General features: G+C 55.9%; 1 protein-coding gene across 2 annotated transcripts; it reads left to right on the top strand.

The window, feature by feature from the left end:
• Nucleotides 1-132: 132 nt before the first annotated feature.
• On the top strand, nucleotides 133-12,167 carry LOC116815795 (keratin, type II cytoskeletal 8-like). Of its 2 annotated transcripts, none has more exons than XM_032764445.2 (9): nucleotides 133-452; nucleotides 4,919-5,127; nucleotides 5,742-5,802; nucleotides 6,241-6,336; nucleotides 6,530-6,694; nucleotides 7,856-7,981; nucleotides 8,338-8,558; nucleotides 9,172-9,221; nucleotides 10,260-12,167. In XM_032764445.2, exons 1-9 carry the CDS (start codon nucleotides 162-164, stop codon nucleotides 10,421-10,423), a joined length of 1,383 nt encoding a protein of 460 aa, XP_032620336.1. In that variant the 5' UTR covers nucleotides 133-161; the 3' UTR covers nucleotides 10,424-12,167. The 2 variants fall into 2 exon arrangements, with proteins under 2 accessions (XP_032620336.1, XP_032620337.1); XM_032764446.2 differs by having other exon boundaries at nucleotides 10,217-10,352.
• Nucleotides 12,168-17,723: the final 5,556 nt, after the last annotated feature.

The following is a 17,723-nucleotide window of genomic DNA, read 5'->3' on the forward strand; positions in this document are numbered from 1 at the left end:
GCCTCATGGAGAGCCGCAGGTGAGTCTAGCTGGGCGGGGCTAGGCTAATCGGTGGGAGGCGGGGCTAGGCTAATATGCCCCTATTTTTAGGTGCTGGCGGCGGCGGGGCTCGAACGCGGTTCGTGCCTTGCTCCGCGCGCGCGCGCTCGGCTCCCGGGACGATGAGCAGTTACCCGCGCTCCAGGCCGCTGAGCTTCAGCAGCCGCTCCCAGGGCTCGCAGCCCAGCTGGGGCTCCCTGTACCGGGCCGGCTCGGGCTTCCAGCCGGGGCTCCGCAGCAGCCCCAGCCTGGGCCGCCTCGGCCCCACCGCCTACCCCAGCGGCCTGTCCGGCTCCTTCCTGCTCTCCTCGCTGCCCAGCCTGGAGATCGACCCCGCGCTGCATCAGCTCCGCAGCGCTGAGAAGGAGCAGATCAAGGGGCTCAACGACCAGTTCGTCTCCTTCATCGACAAGGTGAGCAGGGGTGAGGGACGGGGTGGTTCGTGCATCGCTCCCCCGTGCCCCCAAAGGCTCCACTGCTGCCAGAGGATCTGCTCTGTTGGGGCGGATTTTAAAAAAATCCTAGTGGAAGTGTATCCTCCTCACTGCCCTGTACATGTAACCTGGTGCCCCTCGGGCACACCCTGGTATGTGCTGCCTCCCTCCCTGGTACCTTTTGTGGCAGCATCCTGCAAAGAAGTTGAGCTTTCCTGGCTGATTGCCAGTGAAGCAACCATAACCTGAAAAAACGGTGGGGCCCAGCGGGTCTTTTAGGATATGTCATGTCTCCACTGCATTGTAAACTCAGGTTTGAGCCCTGTCCACACACACAGCTTTCAGCAAGGACTCAGGACCTGGGTCCTAGGACCGAGCTGGGGTGGGGCCCAGCTCTGGTCTGCAGTTTGAACAGTTAGCACAGGAGCTGTGAGACCCGGAGCCAGCAATTGTAAATCCAGTGTGGATTCTAAAGCACAGACTTGGGAACACTGAGCCCAGGTCTCATAGATCCCTTCTAGCAATGCCGTGTAGATGGAGTGTTAACTTCTGAATTCCAGTCTCCAGCCAAGTGTCCAATTTTTCATCTGTTGCTTCCCTGCTGATTTGCTGAAGTTTTATGAAGGACAAAAGTTATTGTTCAACACAAAGCACCTGGTGGAGGCGAAATCAGGAGGGGGAAGAGATTCTGGGGTAATTGGACTCCTCATAAATCCTTCTCCTTCGTCCCCTAGCTGGAGCTGATTGCTGTCATTTAAACCTGTCTGCATTTACTGGATGTGAGCTTGTTCCGATGTCGTTCTAAGCATGATGGCCACCATCCGACAGCTCCCGTTAACTCCAGGGGGCTCTGGGTCAGGTCCTAGAAAAATATCTTTGAAAAATGAACAGCAAATTAGGAGCTGGCTGCATTGTTTGCCAGCTGCCTGCCACACCTCAAAGCTCCCAGCAAAACAGCAGGGAAGGGAGCTCTGGTGTCCCTGGTGGGAAACATTTCTGATGTTGCCTGTGGTGGTGTAGCCGTGCCAGTCCCTGGATATTAGAGCGACGAGGTGGGGGAGGTCATATGTTTTATTGGACCAATGTCTGTTGGTGAGAGATAAGCTTTAGAGCTTACTCAGGCCAGAAGAAGAGATCCTTGTCCTTGTAGCGTGAAAGCTGGTTTCACTAGCAGAGGTTGGTCCAAGGAAAGATCTCGCCTCCCCCGTCTGGTCTCCCTAATATTTCTAACGGCAGAATTCCTTATCTGAGTTGCACCTAAAAATGAAAACACCTTCCCAGGTAGGCACAGCCCGAGTCTTCTCCTTGGCTTTCCACATGTGGTTTGAGGCTGTGATTAGGCTCAAAGCACAACTGGAAACTGCCCGTTCAGCCGAGTGCCCACAGATAAATTCCTTCATTTGAGCACCTGCCTTTGCCAGACGCCCTGTGTGACCTTGGGCGATCGGCTCCACCTCTCTGCAGAATGCTGTCAAGGTGATTTACCTGCTGCTTGGCGGGCGGGGGAGTGGGGTGATGCAGAGCTCGCAACAACACCCAGCGACTCTCAGGCGGATGAAGCTAGAGAGGTGCAAATGGCAGCCCATCCTGTAGTTGGAACCACACAGACGGACGTCTGTACCTGTGCATGGGCCTATGGGATTCTGCGGGGGCACAGCTGTCCCCCACATGGGGCCATCTGCAGGATTGCGGCCACTGCTGTTGTATGTGCAAATCAGCAAATGTGATGCCGAACTAGAATCCAATCTAGAATTCCACTCGCTGTCCTGGGGCTCTGTATTCAGGGCTGTGTTAACTGGGGACGTAACCGACTTCAGCCAGCAAAATGAAACATGAATGGGCAGATTGCGAGTTACTGAGGTGACACCTTTGTTTTCCTAAAGATTCATGAAATGAAGCTGATCCAAGATAATCCACCCAGGGGGAAGTTTGTGTTTCTTAATAATAGCATGAACTTTGTCTGGCCACCTGGTGTCTCTGCTGCTCTGACGCTTCTTTTTTTAATTGCTGCTTCCTGGTGGATGAAGCGCATGGAAAGGTTTTTAAAAGAATCTGTTCTGGTTTTTCACCTGAGCAATTAAGCTCCTGTCTAAGGTACCACATGCTGCAGCAGCTCGTGAAATAGCGACACAAGCAGCGCGTGAAAGCCGAGCCACTGGGAGGGGCTTTTTTTTAGTCTGACCATCAGACCATTTGAAAACTCTGGGGCTTTTCTGTTTGATGCTTATTTCACTCCAGTGGCTGGCAAACATGTTAGAGAGAGAAAGTTGTAGTTAAAGAGTGATGCCATCCCACAGATCCTCCAGCAAAACCAGGGGAGAACAGATTTGACCTTCCCGATCTTCCAAAGATCACAAACAAGCAGGGGGAGAGGGAAAATCTTCTCCAAATAAAAAAATTGTTTGGTCAGGCTTTCTTAATCCAGCATAAAGAAATGAAAGAGGCACCAAGCCTGGTTTTTAAGACCACCTGTGAGCTACCACATGCCTTAGCATAGCTTCAGAAATAAAAAGGAAGTTGCCACTGAATGCAAAATAGGTGGTTTTGAGACATTCTCAGCCTTGAGTCTCTGCAACTCCTGTTCCCACACAGCATCGATAATAAAACACCCGCTGACTCTGGTTCATGTCAGCCACTCCAAAGGGCTTGCTAACAATGACCAAGCTGGCAGGGCACCTGGCCTGAGCAGGGCATGAAAGGGGTGAGCCCATAGGTGCTGGAACTAGGGTGCTGCTGCACCCCCTGGCTTGAAGTGGTTTCCATCATATGCAGGGTTTACAGTTTGGTTCAATAGCTCTCGGCTCCCCCACGATACAAACTTCCAGCTGGCTGGCTGTGACAAAGCCACACAGAAGTTCTGTGGAGCAGAAGCTAATGCAGCTGCTTGATCCCTTCGGGTGGCAGAGAAAAAAAGAGTCTTAATTCCTCTCTTATTCCGCAAGTTAAATGCAAATAAGAATTTCAGCAAGGAGCAACACGGCTGCTTCGCTGTGAGGAAGCCCTGATCACCTGAAACACACCCTGCTGGGGATGAGAGGGCTCTGATAATGGGGTTCAGAGTTTAAATCACCCCTCAAATCCAGCCCACACCTGCAGGTCATTCCCATCTGGTAGCTGTGTGGTGGCCCATATGAAATCCATTGGTGGGGCTCAGTCTGGGTCTCATCAGACAAATATCCACATCCCAGACGCTGTAGTAACAGAGCAATGTGGCAGCTCCCATCCATAGAATAAATAGATCTGCAAATCCCTGCAGGAGCTGGGAACCCTCCAAAACTGATTCCTACCAGAGCGCAGGGAAGGTAGAAGGAGCCCCATCCACGTCCACACACTTGTTTTTGCCAGTGGCTTTATGGTTCCCCTCTCCAAATCCTGCATCTTGGCAGGGGGTTAGACTAGACGATGCTTACAGTCCTTTCTGACCCTCTGGTTCTGTGGTTGGCCTGTTCTGGCCAACACTTGTGCTTGTCTGTTGCTCCTACCCTGGCCTCTGTCTGCTGGACTGGCAATGACTTCCCAGCGGCCATTCCTTTTCTGGACACCTGAAGGCTTCTGGATTTCACACTCCATCATTCAGCTGTGAGGAGCTGGGGGTGTCTGTGGTGAGGCACGGATTTCCTGGAACCTACTAACTGGCTCACAGGCCAAATGCCCTCCCAGCTGCGCTGTGCCCGGGAGGGACCCAAATGCTGATTAGGTTCATTCTTGCCTGTAAGATGGATAAACCTTTGGGCTGCAAGGTGGAGATTTCCTGTGGACTCCTGTATCCCTCCCTTCCTTGGCACTGCCTGTCATTAACAGCCAGGCACCTGGTTGCTGGAGAGAGTTGCCTTCTTATTCACAGACGGATCACAGGTTTGTTCGGTACTGGTACAGCACGATGCCCCACGACTGGGCAGCAATCCAAATAATGACGTCCCTGGCATTCACCCCTCTCGCCCGCTGGTAGGATGTGTGCACCGGCTTGCAAGCCTTCCACGTGCTCTCTCAGAAAAGGAGACCCTGCACCGCCCCCTTATGGTGGAGCTGGGATCTCTGGGGGTCCGATCCCTGAGTAGCCAAAGGTGGCTGGCTACTCAATAGAGCTGTCCAAAAGTTTTGAATTTTTGAAGGTCTTGCTGGCCTTGGAATCTAGGAGGGGGAGGAGAAACATGGGCCAAGGGGAAGCAATGGCGTTTGTGGATCTACCTGGGCGGGGAGGGCAGAACTAACCTGGGCCAGGATTCCCACCTCTTGGGTTCCAGAGACATGGGGATTTTACACCTGCTGCTTCGCCCTCTGCAGCCGTCCCCTCCTGTGCATCCCCCTGGGTGCACTGATCCTCGCTAGACATTTCTGAGGGACCTGCCGCTAGCAGGATGGTCTCAATCCACAGCTGCCTGCCTGGGCGACCCTGACAGGCGGAGCGAAGTGCAGTGCCCAACACCGCTTGTTCTCACCTCCAGGTGCGTCACCTCGAGCAGCAGAACAAAGTGCTGGAGATGCAGCTGAAGCTGCTGAAGGACAAGGACCAGTACAAGTCCAATCTGGGGCAGATCATGGCGCGCTCCAGCCAGAACCTGAAGCAGCAGATCGAGACACTGAGCCAGGACAAAGGGAAGCTGGGGGCGGAGCTGAAGCACATGCAGACGTTGCTGGAGGAGCTGAAGGGCAGGTACACAGGTCCGGGGCAGGTATCTCCATACGTCAGCGAAGCGGAGTGAAATCCAGGAGGGAGGAAACCATGAAAGGTGGAGTGGGAACCAAGGCAACGAAAGGCCCCGTCAGTGAGATCCATTGGACCCATCACCCAGGACACTGGTGCTGGTCAGGAAACAGCCTCCCTGCTGCAGGGCAAAGACACCTTCCCCCTACAGCCCCAGATAAATTGTGGAGGATCCCAGCAATTTCTCCTCCTAGGTCCCTGTGCTTGAGACATCCCACATCATCTCCCCGAGGCTGCTGTGCAGACTGGCTGGGGCTCTCCATGCTGGCCAGCGTGGCTGCTGAGCCATCTCCAGTAGGGGGCGGTAGGGAGACGACTCAGGGCTCCTCTCTCAGTGCCTCACCTGCCCCCTGCCCCCCTGGTTTCTGAGCCCCACAGCCAGGAGACATGAGACATGCCAAGGATTCAAACCCAGAGCCCGTTCCTTAGCCTTGCTGTTCTCTGGCTTGGAGTCCGAGCATCGGTCCCCGTACGCCTGTGGGACGGGGTCCCGGCTCATTAAGTTAAGGCCCCATGGACGCTGCTGCACTGCCAGGCTCTCTGCACGTCCCCTCTTTCCCCAGGTACGAGGATGAGATCAACCGGCGGAACCAGCTGGAGAACGAATTTGTCCTGACGAAGAAGGTGAGAAACCTCCACCCCTCCACCTGGGGACATCTCTGCCTGGCTAGTCCCTGCTTTACCCGTAGAGCCCAGCAGGTCAAGCCCTGCCCCCTGGGGTCCAGCTCCCTCCCCGGACATGGGCACACGCCAAAGCAGGGTCAGATGTGAGGGTGCTGTGTGGTTGGAGACCTTCATCTTCCACTGGGAAGAGGCACCAGCAATGGATGGAAGGCATTTGGGCTGAAGACCCACAGGGCATTTGGGAGGGGAAATCGGGAGAACCCAGGTGTCCTGGCCAACATCCTCCTCACCTCCTTGCTCCACAAAGCAGAATGGCTGCAGTGGCTGGCTGCCCAAGCCCCACACTGCTGGGATCTGACCCCAGGGTGCACTGAGGCCCGACAGGAGCTCTCTGCCCCACACGGAGTTGCCCTGACTGTGTCTCCTTTGTGCCTGAAGGATCTCGACGACCTGTATCTGCAGAAGGTGGATATCGAATCGAAGCTGGAGAGTATCACGGACGAAATCAACTACCTCAAGCAGCTGTATGACGAGGTGGGTGCCAGCACATGGGCCTCTGCTGAGTCTGTAGCAGAGAAGGATGGGAGGGCTCCAGAGGCTCTGTTTGCAGGTGGTCCGTGTTGGGGTGCTGCTGGCTGGGGGAGTCCATGCAAAATGCAGCGAAAGAGGAATCTGGATTCTGCTCTGTCTCAATGCCCCCTCCCCCGGATTTCTTCCACCCCCCCAGGAGATACGGGAGCTGCAGTCCCAGATCCAGAACACGCAGGTGACGGTGGAGATGGATAACAGCCGGGAGCTGGAGATGAAGCAGATCATAGACAAGGTGAAGGCTCAGTACCAGGCCATGGCAGCCAAGAGCCGGGAGGAGGCCGAACAGTGGTACAAGCACAAGGTGAGTGGCATTCCTCTCCCGCCGTGCATGCCCCAGGCCTGATCACGCTTCCTCGTTCTCGCACGCTGCTTGCACACCCGTGCGCTCATAGGCGCATCCCCGTACCAGCCGGCACCTGCCTGTTCCCTGCGCATTAGGAGGCTTGCCTGCATGTCCCAGAGCTTGCCTCCCCCCAGCTGATCCAGCCAGTCCCTCCCCACCTCCTCCCGCCCCAGTGAGACTTGCACAAGTTCACATGCAAGGTGAGCTTGCTGATGGCAATAGTGAACATGGACCTCGTGAGTGCACAAGCAAACTGTGTGCACACTCCTCTGGGCTTGCAGACAGGTCCGTGGTATTCCAAAGTGTACATGGACGAACGAGCACTGAGACACCCCTCCCCCCCAGGGATCAGTGAACCCCCCTATTCCCCAGGTCAGAGACAGATTACAGTTTTATGGGGCCCTGGGCCAGAGAAATTGGAGGGGCCCTCCCCTCCTGTGCTCCTGCTGGGGAGTGGGGTTAGGGCATGAGGGTTCCTCCACAGGAGCACTGGGCGGGTAGGTAGAGGTGGGTTGGGGTGTGGGGGTGCCCATTTTTTCAGGGCCCCCCCAGTAGGCTGGGGCCCCTGGGCAGGGGCCCTGTTGGCTCAGTGACTAATCCGTTGCTGCCCTGGGTGTGCAAGCCCAGCTGGGTGTGGGAAGCATCAGCCACATGGAGAGAGATGGGACCCAAGTGATGACTCATCAGCCAGGACTGGTCCAGCCAGTGGCCCCCAGCAAGCCCCCAACGAGTTGCTGAAGGCTCGTGTGTCCTTCAGGCAGCAAGAGCTTCCAGCAGGAGCTGCAGGTTGTGGGTTCACGTCCCCCAACCAGGGGTTGGGCTACTCCCATCATCTCCCTGGTGGAGCAGGACCCTGGCTGGGATCTGGTCACAAAGAGCTGGGGATAAACATCCCAGCCCCATGGGATGGATGAGCTCCCAGGGGAAGGGGCGGGAGCCCTGGAGAACAGCTGATAGGGAACAGCCCTGTGCTGGGCCTGGTGGATGGGATTGAATGGGTCTGTCCCAGCTGTGCCCTCGGGCTCCCTGCTGGCACCTCTCTAGGGCAGGCGAGGGGCTCTGGGACTGAGATGACTAAGGCGAGGCCTTGGCAAGCCCCTCTCTCCCCTCGCCCCCCAGTTCGATGACATGGTGACCCAGGCCCGGAAGCACAACGACGAGATGAAAAGCATCAAGAGCGAGATCGCGGAGCTGAACCGCTACGCCCAGAGGATCAATGCTGACATCGAGGCCCTGAAGAACCAGGTGAGCCCCACCTTGTGCAGCCTATCTCCCGGACAGGGGGGCTCGGTGTGGGGCAGGGACATGCTTCCTTCCCAGGGACACCCTCCTGCAACTCGGCCCGGGCCAGCCGGATTCTCTGCCGAGGCCAGAGACTGCTGGGGGGGGAGCCAGGTTCTCTTCCCCGCCCCAGCATCACTGGAGGAAAGTCCCGGTAACCCCCTGTCTTGGTTCCCAAGGCTGCTTCTGGGAAGGGCTATGGGGCCAGGTGCAAAGGATTCTGGGGGAGCAGTGGCCAGTGCAATCACCCCTTCCCTTCAACGGGCAGCCCAGAACACCCCCGCCCCCTCCCGGTGACCTTGTTTCTGCCCCGGCGCTAGCGAGCCAACCTGGAGAGCGCCATCGCGCTGGCGGAGGAGCAGGGTGAGCAGGCCGTGCGCCGCGCCAAGGACACTGTGCAGGAGCTGGATGAGGCGCTGAAGGGGGCCAAGCAGGACATGGCGCGGAAGGTGCGCGAGTACCAGGAGCTGATGAACATCAAGCTGGCCCTGGACATGGAGATCGCCACCTACCGCAAGCTGCTGGAGGGTGAAGAGAACCGGTGAGCGCTCCCCAGGGGCGGGGCAGGGGGACCCGACTTGAGTTACCCGGGGAGCTTGGCAAACCCCTGTTTGCCCACACCCGGGCATGGCTGGCCCACGGCTAGTATAGCAAGGGAGGCTGTGGGTTGGGATTGAGGGGCACCCTCACAGGTATGGGGGGGGCAGACCCAGGACTGGAATCACGGGGTGCGTTGGTAGAAGCCACCTGGGACGCTGGCAAACTCCTCTGCTGGAAGAGGCCAGTGGGAGGCTGCCTGGACAGGCTGCAGCAAGCGGGGGGGCTCTGTGCCGGGGTCGGGAGGGCGTGTTCCTCCTTAGGTCTTGGCTTACTAAGCTAGAGGCAGCATGACCTAATGGGATGAGCTCCCCACTGAGTGGGACCCTGGGAAAGTCACTGGCCTCCCTGCCCCCATCACTAGTCCCACGAGCAAGCCACCCAGGTGCCTACGGGCGCTTCTTGCCCCTCTGTGCGGCAAGGGCCCACGGAGCCAGCAAAGGCAGGGGCATGTCTCTGCCAGGTCTCCAATAGGCAAGAACCTGCCCCGTCCCTCCTGCCGCCCCTGTAACATGCTCCTCTTGACGGCACTCCTGGGTCTTATTTCTCTCTCCCAGGATGATCGGCCAAGGCCCAAACCTGCATAGCAGCACCATGGACAAATGGGGTGAGTCTCTTCCCCCGGCACTCGGTGCATCTGGCCTCGGTGCCTAGGGGGTGAGGGCAGCCCAGTCCTGCGGGTGCCACGCTGCCTCAGCAGCCCGAGGCAGCGTGCTGGGGCTTCCCCACGGGCCGGAGCAGTCAGCCCCACTTCTGGTGCATGGGTCGGGGCTCTCCGCCTCCCAGCTGCCCACCTGTGCCCTACCCACAGGGCAGTGGGTTCCCCGGGCGATGGAATGGTGCCCCAGGGCCCGGGCTCAGCAATCAGGAGCATCTGTACTGGCACCGTCTCAGAACTGGGGGAGCCAGTGATGGAGCTCCAGGGACCGCGGGTGAACTGGGGTGAACTGGGCCCAGTGTCTTGTGCAATCGGGGGGGATGTGGCTGTGAGCCCCGGTGGGATCGCAGGGGTCCCAGCTCGGCTGAAGGGTGGGCATCTCCAAAAAGTGACGAGTGGGGCCCTCGGGTCACTGCAGGTTAGATCCATGTGGGCAGGGCCTGATGGCTTTGAACAGGCCAGCGCCCAAGTGCCCCCCAGCTGAGAATAGGGCTGGAAAGCACCAGCTGAGTTAGGAGCTGGTGGGCAGGTGGAGGAAGTTTGTCGTAGGTGCCGAGGTGCCCGATCTCCTTAGCTGAGCCTCAGGAGAGGGCTGGCCCCGAGACCAACCACTCAGCAGAGGTGATGACACACAAACAGCCCGATCCAGTGAGCCTCCTTCCATTGCCCGGGCTCTGGGTCTGCCCCTGAGCTGCTGTTCCAAGCCCGTCAAGCGCACTGGGGTATGGCTGTATGTAAATATATATAAATCAGACCTAATGCAAATTAGCCTCTGTCAGTTTGAGCAAGGGCAGCAATGTGCTCTGCCTGTTGATTTGCATTCGTATCTCCTTGCCTCAATTGGCCGCCAATCCCAGCTTGCCCACCTCTCATTTGCTTAATCACTTTGGGAACCAATCAAGAGCCTCTTCGTAAAACCGAACCCTCTCTGATTTCTCGGTTAGATTTCTAAATCCACCCCCAACCCTTCCTGACTTGCTTACGCAGCTGGACTCCTGCCTTCCCGAGCGGCTCTCCCCTCCCTGGGCAGGACTGCCACACCGCCCGGGCCCGAGCCAGCCTCCTCGCCCAAGAGGCCGATCCTGATCAAGACCGTCGAGACCAAGGAAGGGAAGGTCCTCTCGGAGTCCAGCCACTTCTCGGAAAACTAGCCCAGGCACGAGGCACAGGAGCTGGATTCAAACCTGTGTAACATCATGACTGGCAGGGCCTGTGGCCCAATTCTGCCCTGGGTTACAATGAAGTCACTGAAAGCAGAATTGGGCCAGGAGATTGTTAGCCCCACGGGGCAGGGACCTCTCCCCATGACGCATTGGCAAAGGGTTCTGCACATCCATGGTGCCAGGGAACCCACAAAGCTGTTGGTGTTTGCCAGCGGGCACCGCGGGTCTCTGACTAACCCCCCGACCTCGTTAGCAGGCAGTGAGCTGGCAAAACAAGGGTTAAAAGGGTGCTGGTTTGCTGAGCAGCTGGTTCATTAACCCACTTAATGTTAGGGTGGTGGAAAGAGCCAGGCGGCTGGGTAGGAATTGGGACAGGCAGGAATCTTAGCAAGACTCTGTCCTAATGAATCCGACTCAGAAAGGGGACTAGCTCTGAGCTAATACTGCAGATCCTAGGACAGGTTGGCTGCTTCCTTTCGAGATTTTATCGTGCTGGGGCCAGGAGGGCAAATTCTGCAGCTGCCAGGACTGGCCAAGCAGCAGCCACTTACCCTTCAACTAAGAAATAACTCTGGGAGAGGCTGGCTCCTCTGGCACCCATTGGGGCCTCCCCCTTCCAGATTATTGATGCACTGAAACCTGGCTCAAGGGATGGGCAAAACTTGCTTGCAGGGGGCCAGACGTGGCGGGGATGGGCGTGCGAAGAGAAGCTGAGCTGAACAGAGTAACTGAGGTGGCCCAGTAACTATGATGCACATCGCCCTCAGTCCAAGAGGGCAGCTGCTAGAGCAGTGGTTCTCAAGCAGGGGGCTGGGATCCCCTGGGGGGCCGCATGCAGGTTTCAGAGGGGTTGCCAGGCAGGGCTGGAGTTAGACTCGCTGAGGCCCAGAGGAGAAAGCTGAAGCCCCACCACCTGGGTCTGAAGCCCGGGGCCCTGAGTCCTGTCACCTAGGGCTGAAGCTGAAGCCTGAGTAACTGTGGTGTGGGGCACCGAGCGATTGCCCTGCTTGCTACCCCCTAACACCAGTCCTGGCTTTTGTAGGCAGAAACCCAGTTGCTGTGGCACAGAGGGGCCATGGAGTTTTAATAGCATGTTGAGGGGGCTCAGAAAGACAAACGTTGAGAACCCCTTGGCTAGAGCAATCTCTGAGGCTAGAAGAATGCTTAAGATGAGAGGCCTCCTGCATGGCTTTTATTGTTCAGTTCGTTGTTCTGTAGACAAATCACTGCTTGTCTCTGTGTGTCAATTCCCCACGTGCCCCAGGGGTGTGGGGAGGAGAGGAGCTCCACAACCCAGGGGAAGGGGGGTGTCACATAATGTCCCTGCCCCATGGAGTCTATACTCTTCGTCAGGCACACCTGGTACTTTGCGCAGCTGAATATGCTCCACGTCTCTCAACCATCTTCCTGCCCCTGTATATGTGTAATTGTGACCCCGGTTGCTCTGGTGGGCTGAGCTCCCTGGAAAGAAGAGGGCTGTTAAAGAGGCAATTGTAACCGTCTGTGTTCTGTAGTGTCTCTCTGTCAATTCCAGCTGCCCGCTGGGGCGTTACTCAGGATTCCCTGTGCTAGCCAGCCTTTCCTCTTGCGCGAGCCCAAATAAGGGGAGAACGAAACGGCTGAAAAGAGACCAGAATAAAAAGGCTCTTTGCCCCATTTCTGCCTTTACTCATTGCTCAGGAATATAGGTACAGAGAGGGCAGCAGGTGGAAATTCCTGCCTTTTCCCTGTTCCTTACCCAGCAGTTCACCTGCTTCCCGTCAGTCCAGTGCACCGCTGCTGAACAGCATCCCTGCAACCATGCAGCCAGCCAGCAGCTGTGAGGTGTAAGTGTGCATCTGAAATGCAGGATCCTTGCTGGCTTGGGGCATCCTCCTCGAGCAGCAGGCAGTTATGATTGTTGAGACCAGCCACTAGCGGGAGAGAAGAACAAACACACACACACACTCGGTGTTAGGTACAATATTACCCCGGCAGGATTTGCAACACCTGTGGGGACTGCAGAGGCGGAGGACATGTAGGGATCATGGAGCTGAAGGATATAATGGAAATCGGTGTGGCCAACCCCTGTGATTTTTTAGTGCAAATCTTGTGATTTTGCAGGTTTTCTTAAAGTCCCCGAATACTGGAATCGTGTTATTACCTGAGCAGCTCAGCTCTCATTTAAAAATAATAATACAAATTTAGCCTTCCAGAGAAAAGCTTGCAAATGTGGCCCCTGAATTATCTAACACCCAAAGCCAAATAAAAAAAGCCTACAGATTTATTTTTCTTTAAAATCTCACAATTTTCCCATCTGCCTTATGATTTTTGAACACGTGGGCTTGGCAATACTGAATTGGAGTTGTGGGAAGCCAGATGCTGGGGTAAATCAGTGATGACAAGAGGATAACTAAAATGACACCAATTTTTAAAAAAGGCTCCAGAGGTGATCCTGGCAATTACAGGCCATTAAACCTAACTTCAGTGCCAGGAAAAATAGTTGAAACTATAGTAAAGAACAGAATTATCTGACACAGAAATGAAGAGTGGATGATGGGATGGATCACTCAATAATTGCCCTGTTCTGTTCATTCCCTCTGAAGCATCTGCCACAGGCCACTGTGGGAAGACAGGACACTGGGCTAGATGGACCATTGGTCTGACCCAGTCTAGCCATTCTTATGTTCTAAGATGGGGGCTGGGTACCAAATTGGGATAGAACCGGGTGTTGGAACTTGTTGGGTGTTGGAATAACAGGGAGAGAGGGAAGTTTGTGGTGGGGGCTTGGAAATGGTGTCCTAGCCCCCTCCCCTCCAAATCTGCTCTGTTAGAAGGACAGAATGCTGTTCTCTTCTTCACCCTCCCCGCGTGAGGTTCTCCAGTGTCCTTAGCGGGACAGCAAGGTCCATTATGGCTGGGGCTGGCCCCCAGCTGATGGATGCTAGAGCAGGGACTGCACTCTGGATGTTCTCTGACTCCCTCCCATGCGTCAGGGCTCGTTGTGCGGCTGCTCTGCAGGAGGAAATGGCTCCTTTAACCATGCAAGAATGGAGCCTGAGCCCTGGACAATGAACTGGAAACACTGAATTAAGAATTTAAATATTAAGAAAGACAAATGTAGCTGAAGCAAAGGATCAGTGACGGTGCGGGCTAGATGAGCCGGGCCCCTGTGTCTGGGGCTGGGGGGAGGGGGCAGATCAAGAGGGGGCTGTGGCTGGGCCCTGGACGATGTCAAAGAGACAGGATTTACTCTGCTGCAATCTGCCTCATTTATTATAGGAGAGGCTTCGTCCGCCAGCCCCTGGCTGTGTCTGATGGCAGCCCCCCAAGCTTCTGACCCGTCCCCCGGGCATGTGGTGTGCCAGCGGAACAGGCGCTTTTCAGAAACAAAATTGACAATTCCTTGCCCTTTAAAGGCAGTTTGGTGCTTGTGGAGGGATAAGGGCGATTCATCCCCTTTGGGGTGGGTGAGCGGCCGGGACGTCATCAGGGCTAAGGCCAAAACGCAGGAAAAGGAGAGTATCCTTCATGTGCTGACGGGCCGTAGGAAGCCAAGCCACGGACCCCCCGGGCTGGCGCGTCTCTTCAGCCACGGCACATGCTGGGAGACCAGGCCAGGAATAGAACCCAGGTGTCCTGACCACATCCCCTCCACTAGGGAATCCAATCCTTCCTAACGCACCCCTCCAAAGTCCTGTGTTGGCCAAGATGCAGCTGGTTCTGGAGAGCAACCCCCAGCCAACGTCTGAGGGTAAGGCCATAAAGACTCCTGCTGGTCAGAGACTCCACCTCCCTTGCCACGAGCCACTCCAACCCCATGCTCAGCTTGTGGGTAACCAAGCAAGACAGCAGATCCTGATTTGCAGCAGGCCCCTGCATCTGGGTCTCAGCCCCTAGCCCCTCTCTTCTCTGACCCTTCCCCATCAGCCTCAGTGCCTCATCACCTTCAGTGTCATGACTTGCTCCCAATTATTAGGCTCACTCAACCTACATTTGTCTATCTCCTCAGCTCAGACCTGCAAAGCAGCACACACGAGCAACCCCAAACCTGTGTGCACATAGACACCGCTTTCTCAGCAGCAGGACCAGAACCCAGAACCCTGGGGCTTCCATAACTCATACCTCTAGCTCCAGAGCTGAAAGCTTACATCCCCTGGCTTGCCGAAGTAGTACAGCTTTCATACGCCAGGGGCCTCACCACAACATGGCAATGTCACCGCATGCACACTTGGCCAGGTACTTTACAAGCAGGAGCGGATTTACTCTGAAACATACCGTGCTGTGGCCCAGGGCCCCAAAACGTAGGCATGGGAACTATGGGTTCAGGGGGTGTTGCAGCACCCCCCGTTTTATGAGGGGCTCTGCTGCCACCCTGCGCTCAGGATCCTGGCTGCCGCTTTGCACCACTGTGACATTACTGACTAACCTGTGACCGTATCGATCATTGTTGCAACCACTGTTATATTTTTACGGCAAATATTGTACAAAGGTTGTTGTGTGAGGTGTCTATAGAAAGGCTATGATTATGCTGTCTGTCGGTGTGTATCCTTTTTGTAGTTGAAGTTATGAACGTCGGCTATCTACTTGGAGCTCAATGTGCTTTGATTCTAAGTAGCCTCAGTGACACATTTGGGCAGCTTCTTGAGACAGGACTATTCTCAGTAAGTGCCCAGTCCAGAAACATGTAACTGCCAATGAACTTTGGGAGATGCCAATCCACATCTGAGCTTTTCTGGGAACATTCAAACTACTATATGACGCCGTTGGCCTGTAAAGAACTGAGTCATGCATGGACATGTGACTTGCCCATGTGACTCCAAACTCCATCTTGCTACTGTGATCTTCCGCAGGGCAGAGAATATAAAAGGCCCAGGAAACCCCTCTATTTTGTCTTCAATCCTGCTTCTGACCTCTGGAGGGACTTTGCTAAAACTGAAGCTCTGAACAAAGGACTGAATGACCCATCCCAGCTGGGGATGTTTGTACTCCAGAGACTTGATTTGAACTTGCAGTTTATTCCATCACTGCTGCAAGCTTGAACCAAGACTTTGCAATTACTGCATGTAATTGATTCCATCAAACCAATTCTACCTCTCCTCTATATTTCTTTCTTTTTATGAATAAACCTTTAGATTTTAGATTCTAGAGGATTGGCAACAGCGTGATTTGTGGGTAAGATCTGACTTGCATATTGACTTGGGTCTGGGGCTTGGTCCTTTGGGATCGAGAGAACCTTTTTTCTTTTACTGGGGTGTTGGTTTTCATAACCATTTGTCCCCAGGACGAGTGGCACTGGTGGTGATACTGGGAAACTGGAGGGCCTAAGGGAATTGCTTGTGTGACCTGGGGTTAGCCAGTGGGGTGAGACCAAAGTCCTCTCTGGCTGGCTGGTTGGGTGCCTTAGCAGTGGAAAACCACCAGCCTTGGTCAATAACTGCCCTGCTCTAAGCAATTTGTCCTGAACTGATACTCTCCAAAGTGTCCCACCAAAGGCAGCATCCTTACAGCCACTTATGTTAAAACATATTGTTAGGAGCACAGAAATGCCCGGGCTCCTGCACAGGCAGGGAGGTGCCAGAGCTCGGCTGCGGGGGCTGCAGCGTGGCCGCGGTGGCTAAGGGGAATCGGCCAGAGGAGGAGAGCAGAGATCAGCGCACGGAGGCAGCGGGGCACTCAGGTGGCCACCGATGGAGCCATGCACCCCCCTCACCTTCAGGTGGGTGTTCAGCGCATGCGAGTCTCTGCACCTTCTCCAGGCTGGTCAGCATGGGGCCTCCGGGGCACTCAAAGCTGTCCTCGCCCAGAAGCTCTTGGAGTCTCCAATCTCCTGCTACAGCCCCATGGCTCTGCCTGTGTGCTTCCTCCAGGGTGCTTGGGGTCCTGGCTGCCACTCCGGGGCTCTCTGGGCTCTGCTGCTGTCCCATGTCTATGGTCCCGGCTGCCACCCCACGGCCTACACCCAGGTCTGGATCCGTGCCTGAGGTGGATGGGTCTGGCTTTCAGCACCCCCACTATTAAAAATGAAAAATGGGGTGTGTGGGGGAGATAAGCAAGATTGTTTTTTCTTGGCTGGATCCTGAGGGAGGGACCCTGAAAATGAAGCTCCACACAGGGCCCCTCAACTCTAAATCCACCACTGTTCACAACGCTCACAGTATAAGGACCATGTATATGCAACTTACACACAATGGACACACAAACCCATGCCTCACATCGGGCAATGGGCTTCTGGCTTCTAACGTGCCACAGCGCCCCCCTCTGGGCTGGGAAAGGAATACTCCCAGAGAGTCCCACAGGGAGATCCTGAGGACGGCTGCATGGCAGTGGGGGGCAGGGGCACAAGAGACCCTTTGATGGACAGGCTAAGAAAGGAGCCACCACCGTGCACAGAGGAGGATGCAGACTCCAGCGTGGTGGGTTCGAGGTGCCCATCACAGACAGCGAGTGACTCACACCGGCTGAAAAATTAACATCCGGCTTGACTGCTGCATCCTTTGTCTGCGGGGGCCTTTTGTGGCTGATCTCCCTCAGCCCCCACAACACAGACATTTTCCATGGGAATGCGCCCTGCGAAAGGTCACTTTCGCCTCGTCTGCTTTGCTTCTGCTGTCAGGATCAGCTGGCAAGAGTGACCAGGACAAATGTCCAGTTTTGTCAATGGTGCAGAGGAACATGGTGTGTGTGTGCGGGGGGGGGGGGGGGGGGGGGGCGGGGAGTAGAAGCAGTGACATCAGCCCTGCATGTGGATGGGGTCAGGACTCAGGCCAGCCCCTGCGGGGGAGGGAGAGGGCTAGCCCCACATGATGTCCCATTTACCTTTCGGAAAATACGGTCGCCCTATTCAAAGGCCACCTCTGGCCCACGGCTCGCTGGCGTCTGACCATGCGTGTTTAATGGCGGGAGAGCCAGCCTTGCTGAGCTGATCCCCCCACACCAGTGTACTGGGCTGGACACACAGCGCTGGAGTGCGAGTGGCAAGTCCAGTCTGGCTGTGCCGGCACTGGGAGGTGAGGCAGAGATGGGCGTCTGGTGTTACAACCGCCACATTTTATGGATCAGGGGCGGGTCGCGTGGGTCAGAGACGGAGCAGGAATCAGCAATGTGAGGCAGCTGCGAAAAGGCGTAGCGTAGCTAGTGGGGTTCAGAGGAAGCAGCCGCTTTCCCTCGGCATGTTTTCAAAAAGCGGTGCCGGGCTGGTGTTGGCGGCAGCATGGCCAGAGGAGCTATGGGTGGGGGGCGGCAGGTGTGGAAGCGGCACCTGCCAGCCAGTGCTGACAACAGCACGGCCGGAGGAGCCATGGGGAGC

This window comes from Chelonoidis abingdonii, chromosome 10, assembly GCF_003597395.2.
Source record: "Chelonoidis abingdonii isolate Lonesome George chromosome 10, CheloAbing_2.0, whole genome shotgun sequence".
In the NCBI taxonomy this organism is placed as follows: domain Eukaryota; kingdom Metazoa; phylum Chordata; order Testudines; family Testudinidae; genus Chelonoidis; species Chelonoidis abingdonii.

Excerpts from the sequence above, each read along its gene's own strand:
- LOC116815795 (XM_032764445.2), top strand. The coding sequence starts at position 162 with ATGAGCAGTTACCCGCGCTCCAGGCCGCTGAGCTTCAGCAGCCGCTCC. Across the intron at positions 6,337-6,529 it reads TCAAGCAGCTGTATGACGAG|GAGATACGGGAGCTGCAGTC; the intron begins GTGGGTGCCAGC and ends CCACCCCCCCAG. Across the intron at positions 7,982-8,337 it reads TCGAGGCCCTGAAGAACCAG|CGAGCCAACCTGGAGAGCGC; the intron begins GTGAGCCCCACC and ends CCCCGGCGCTAG.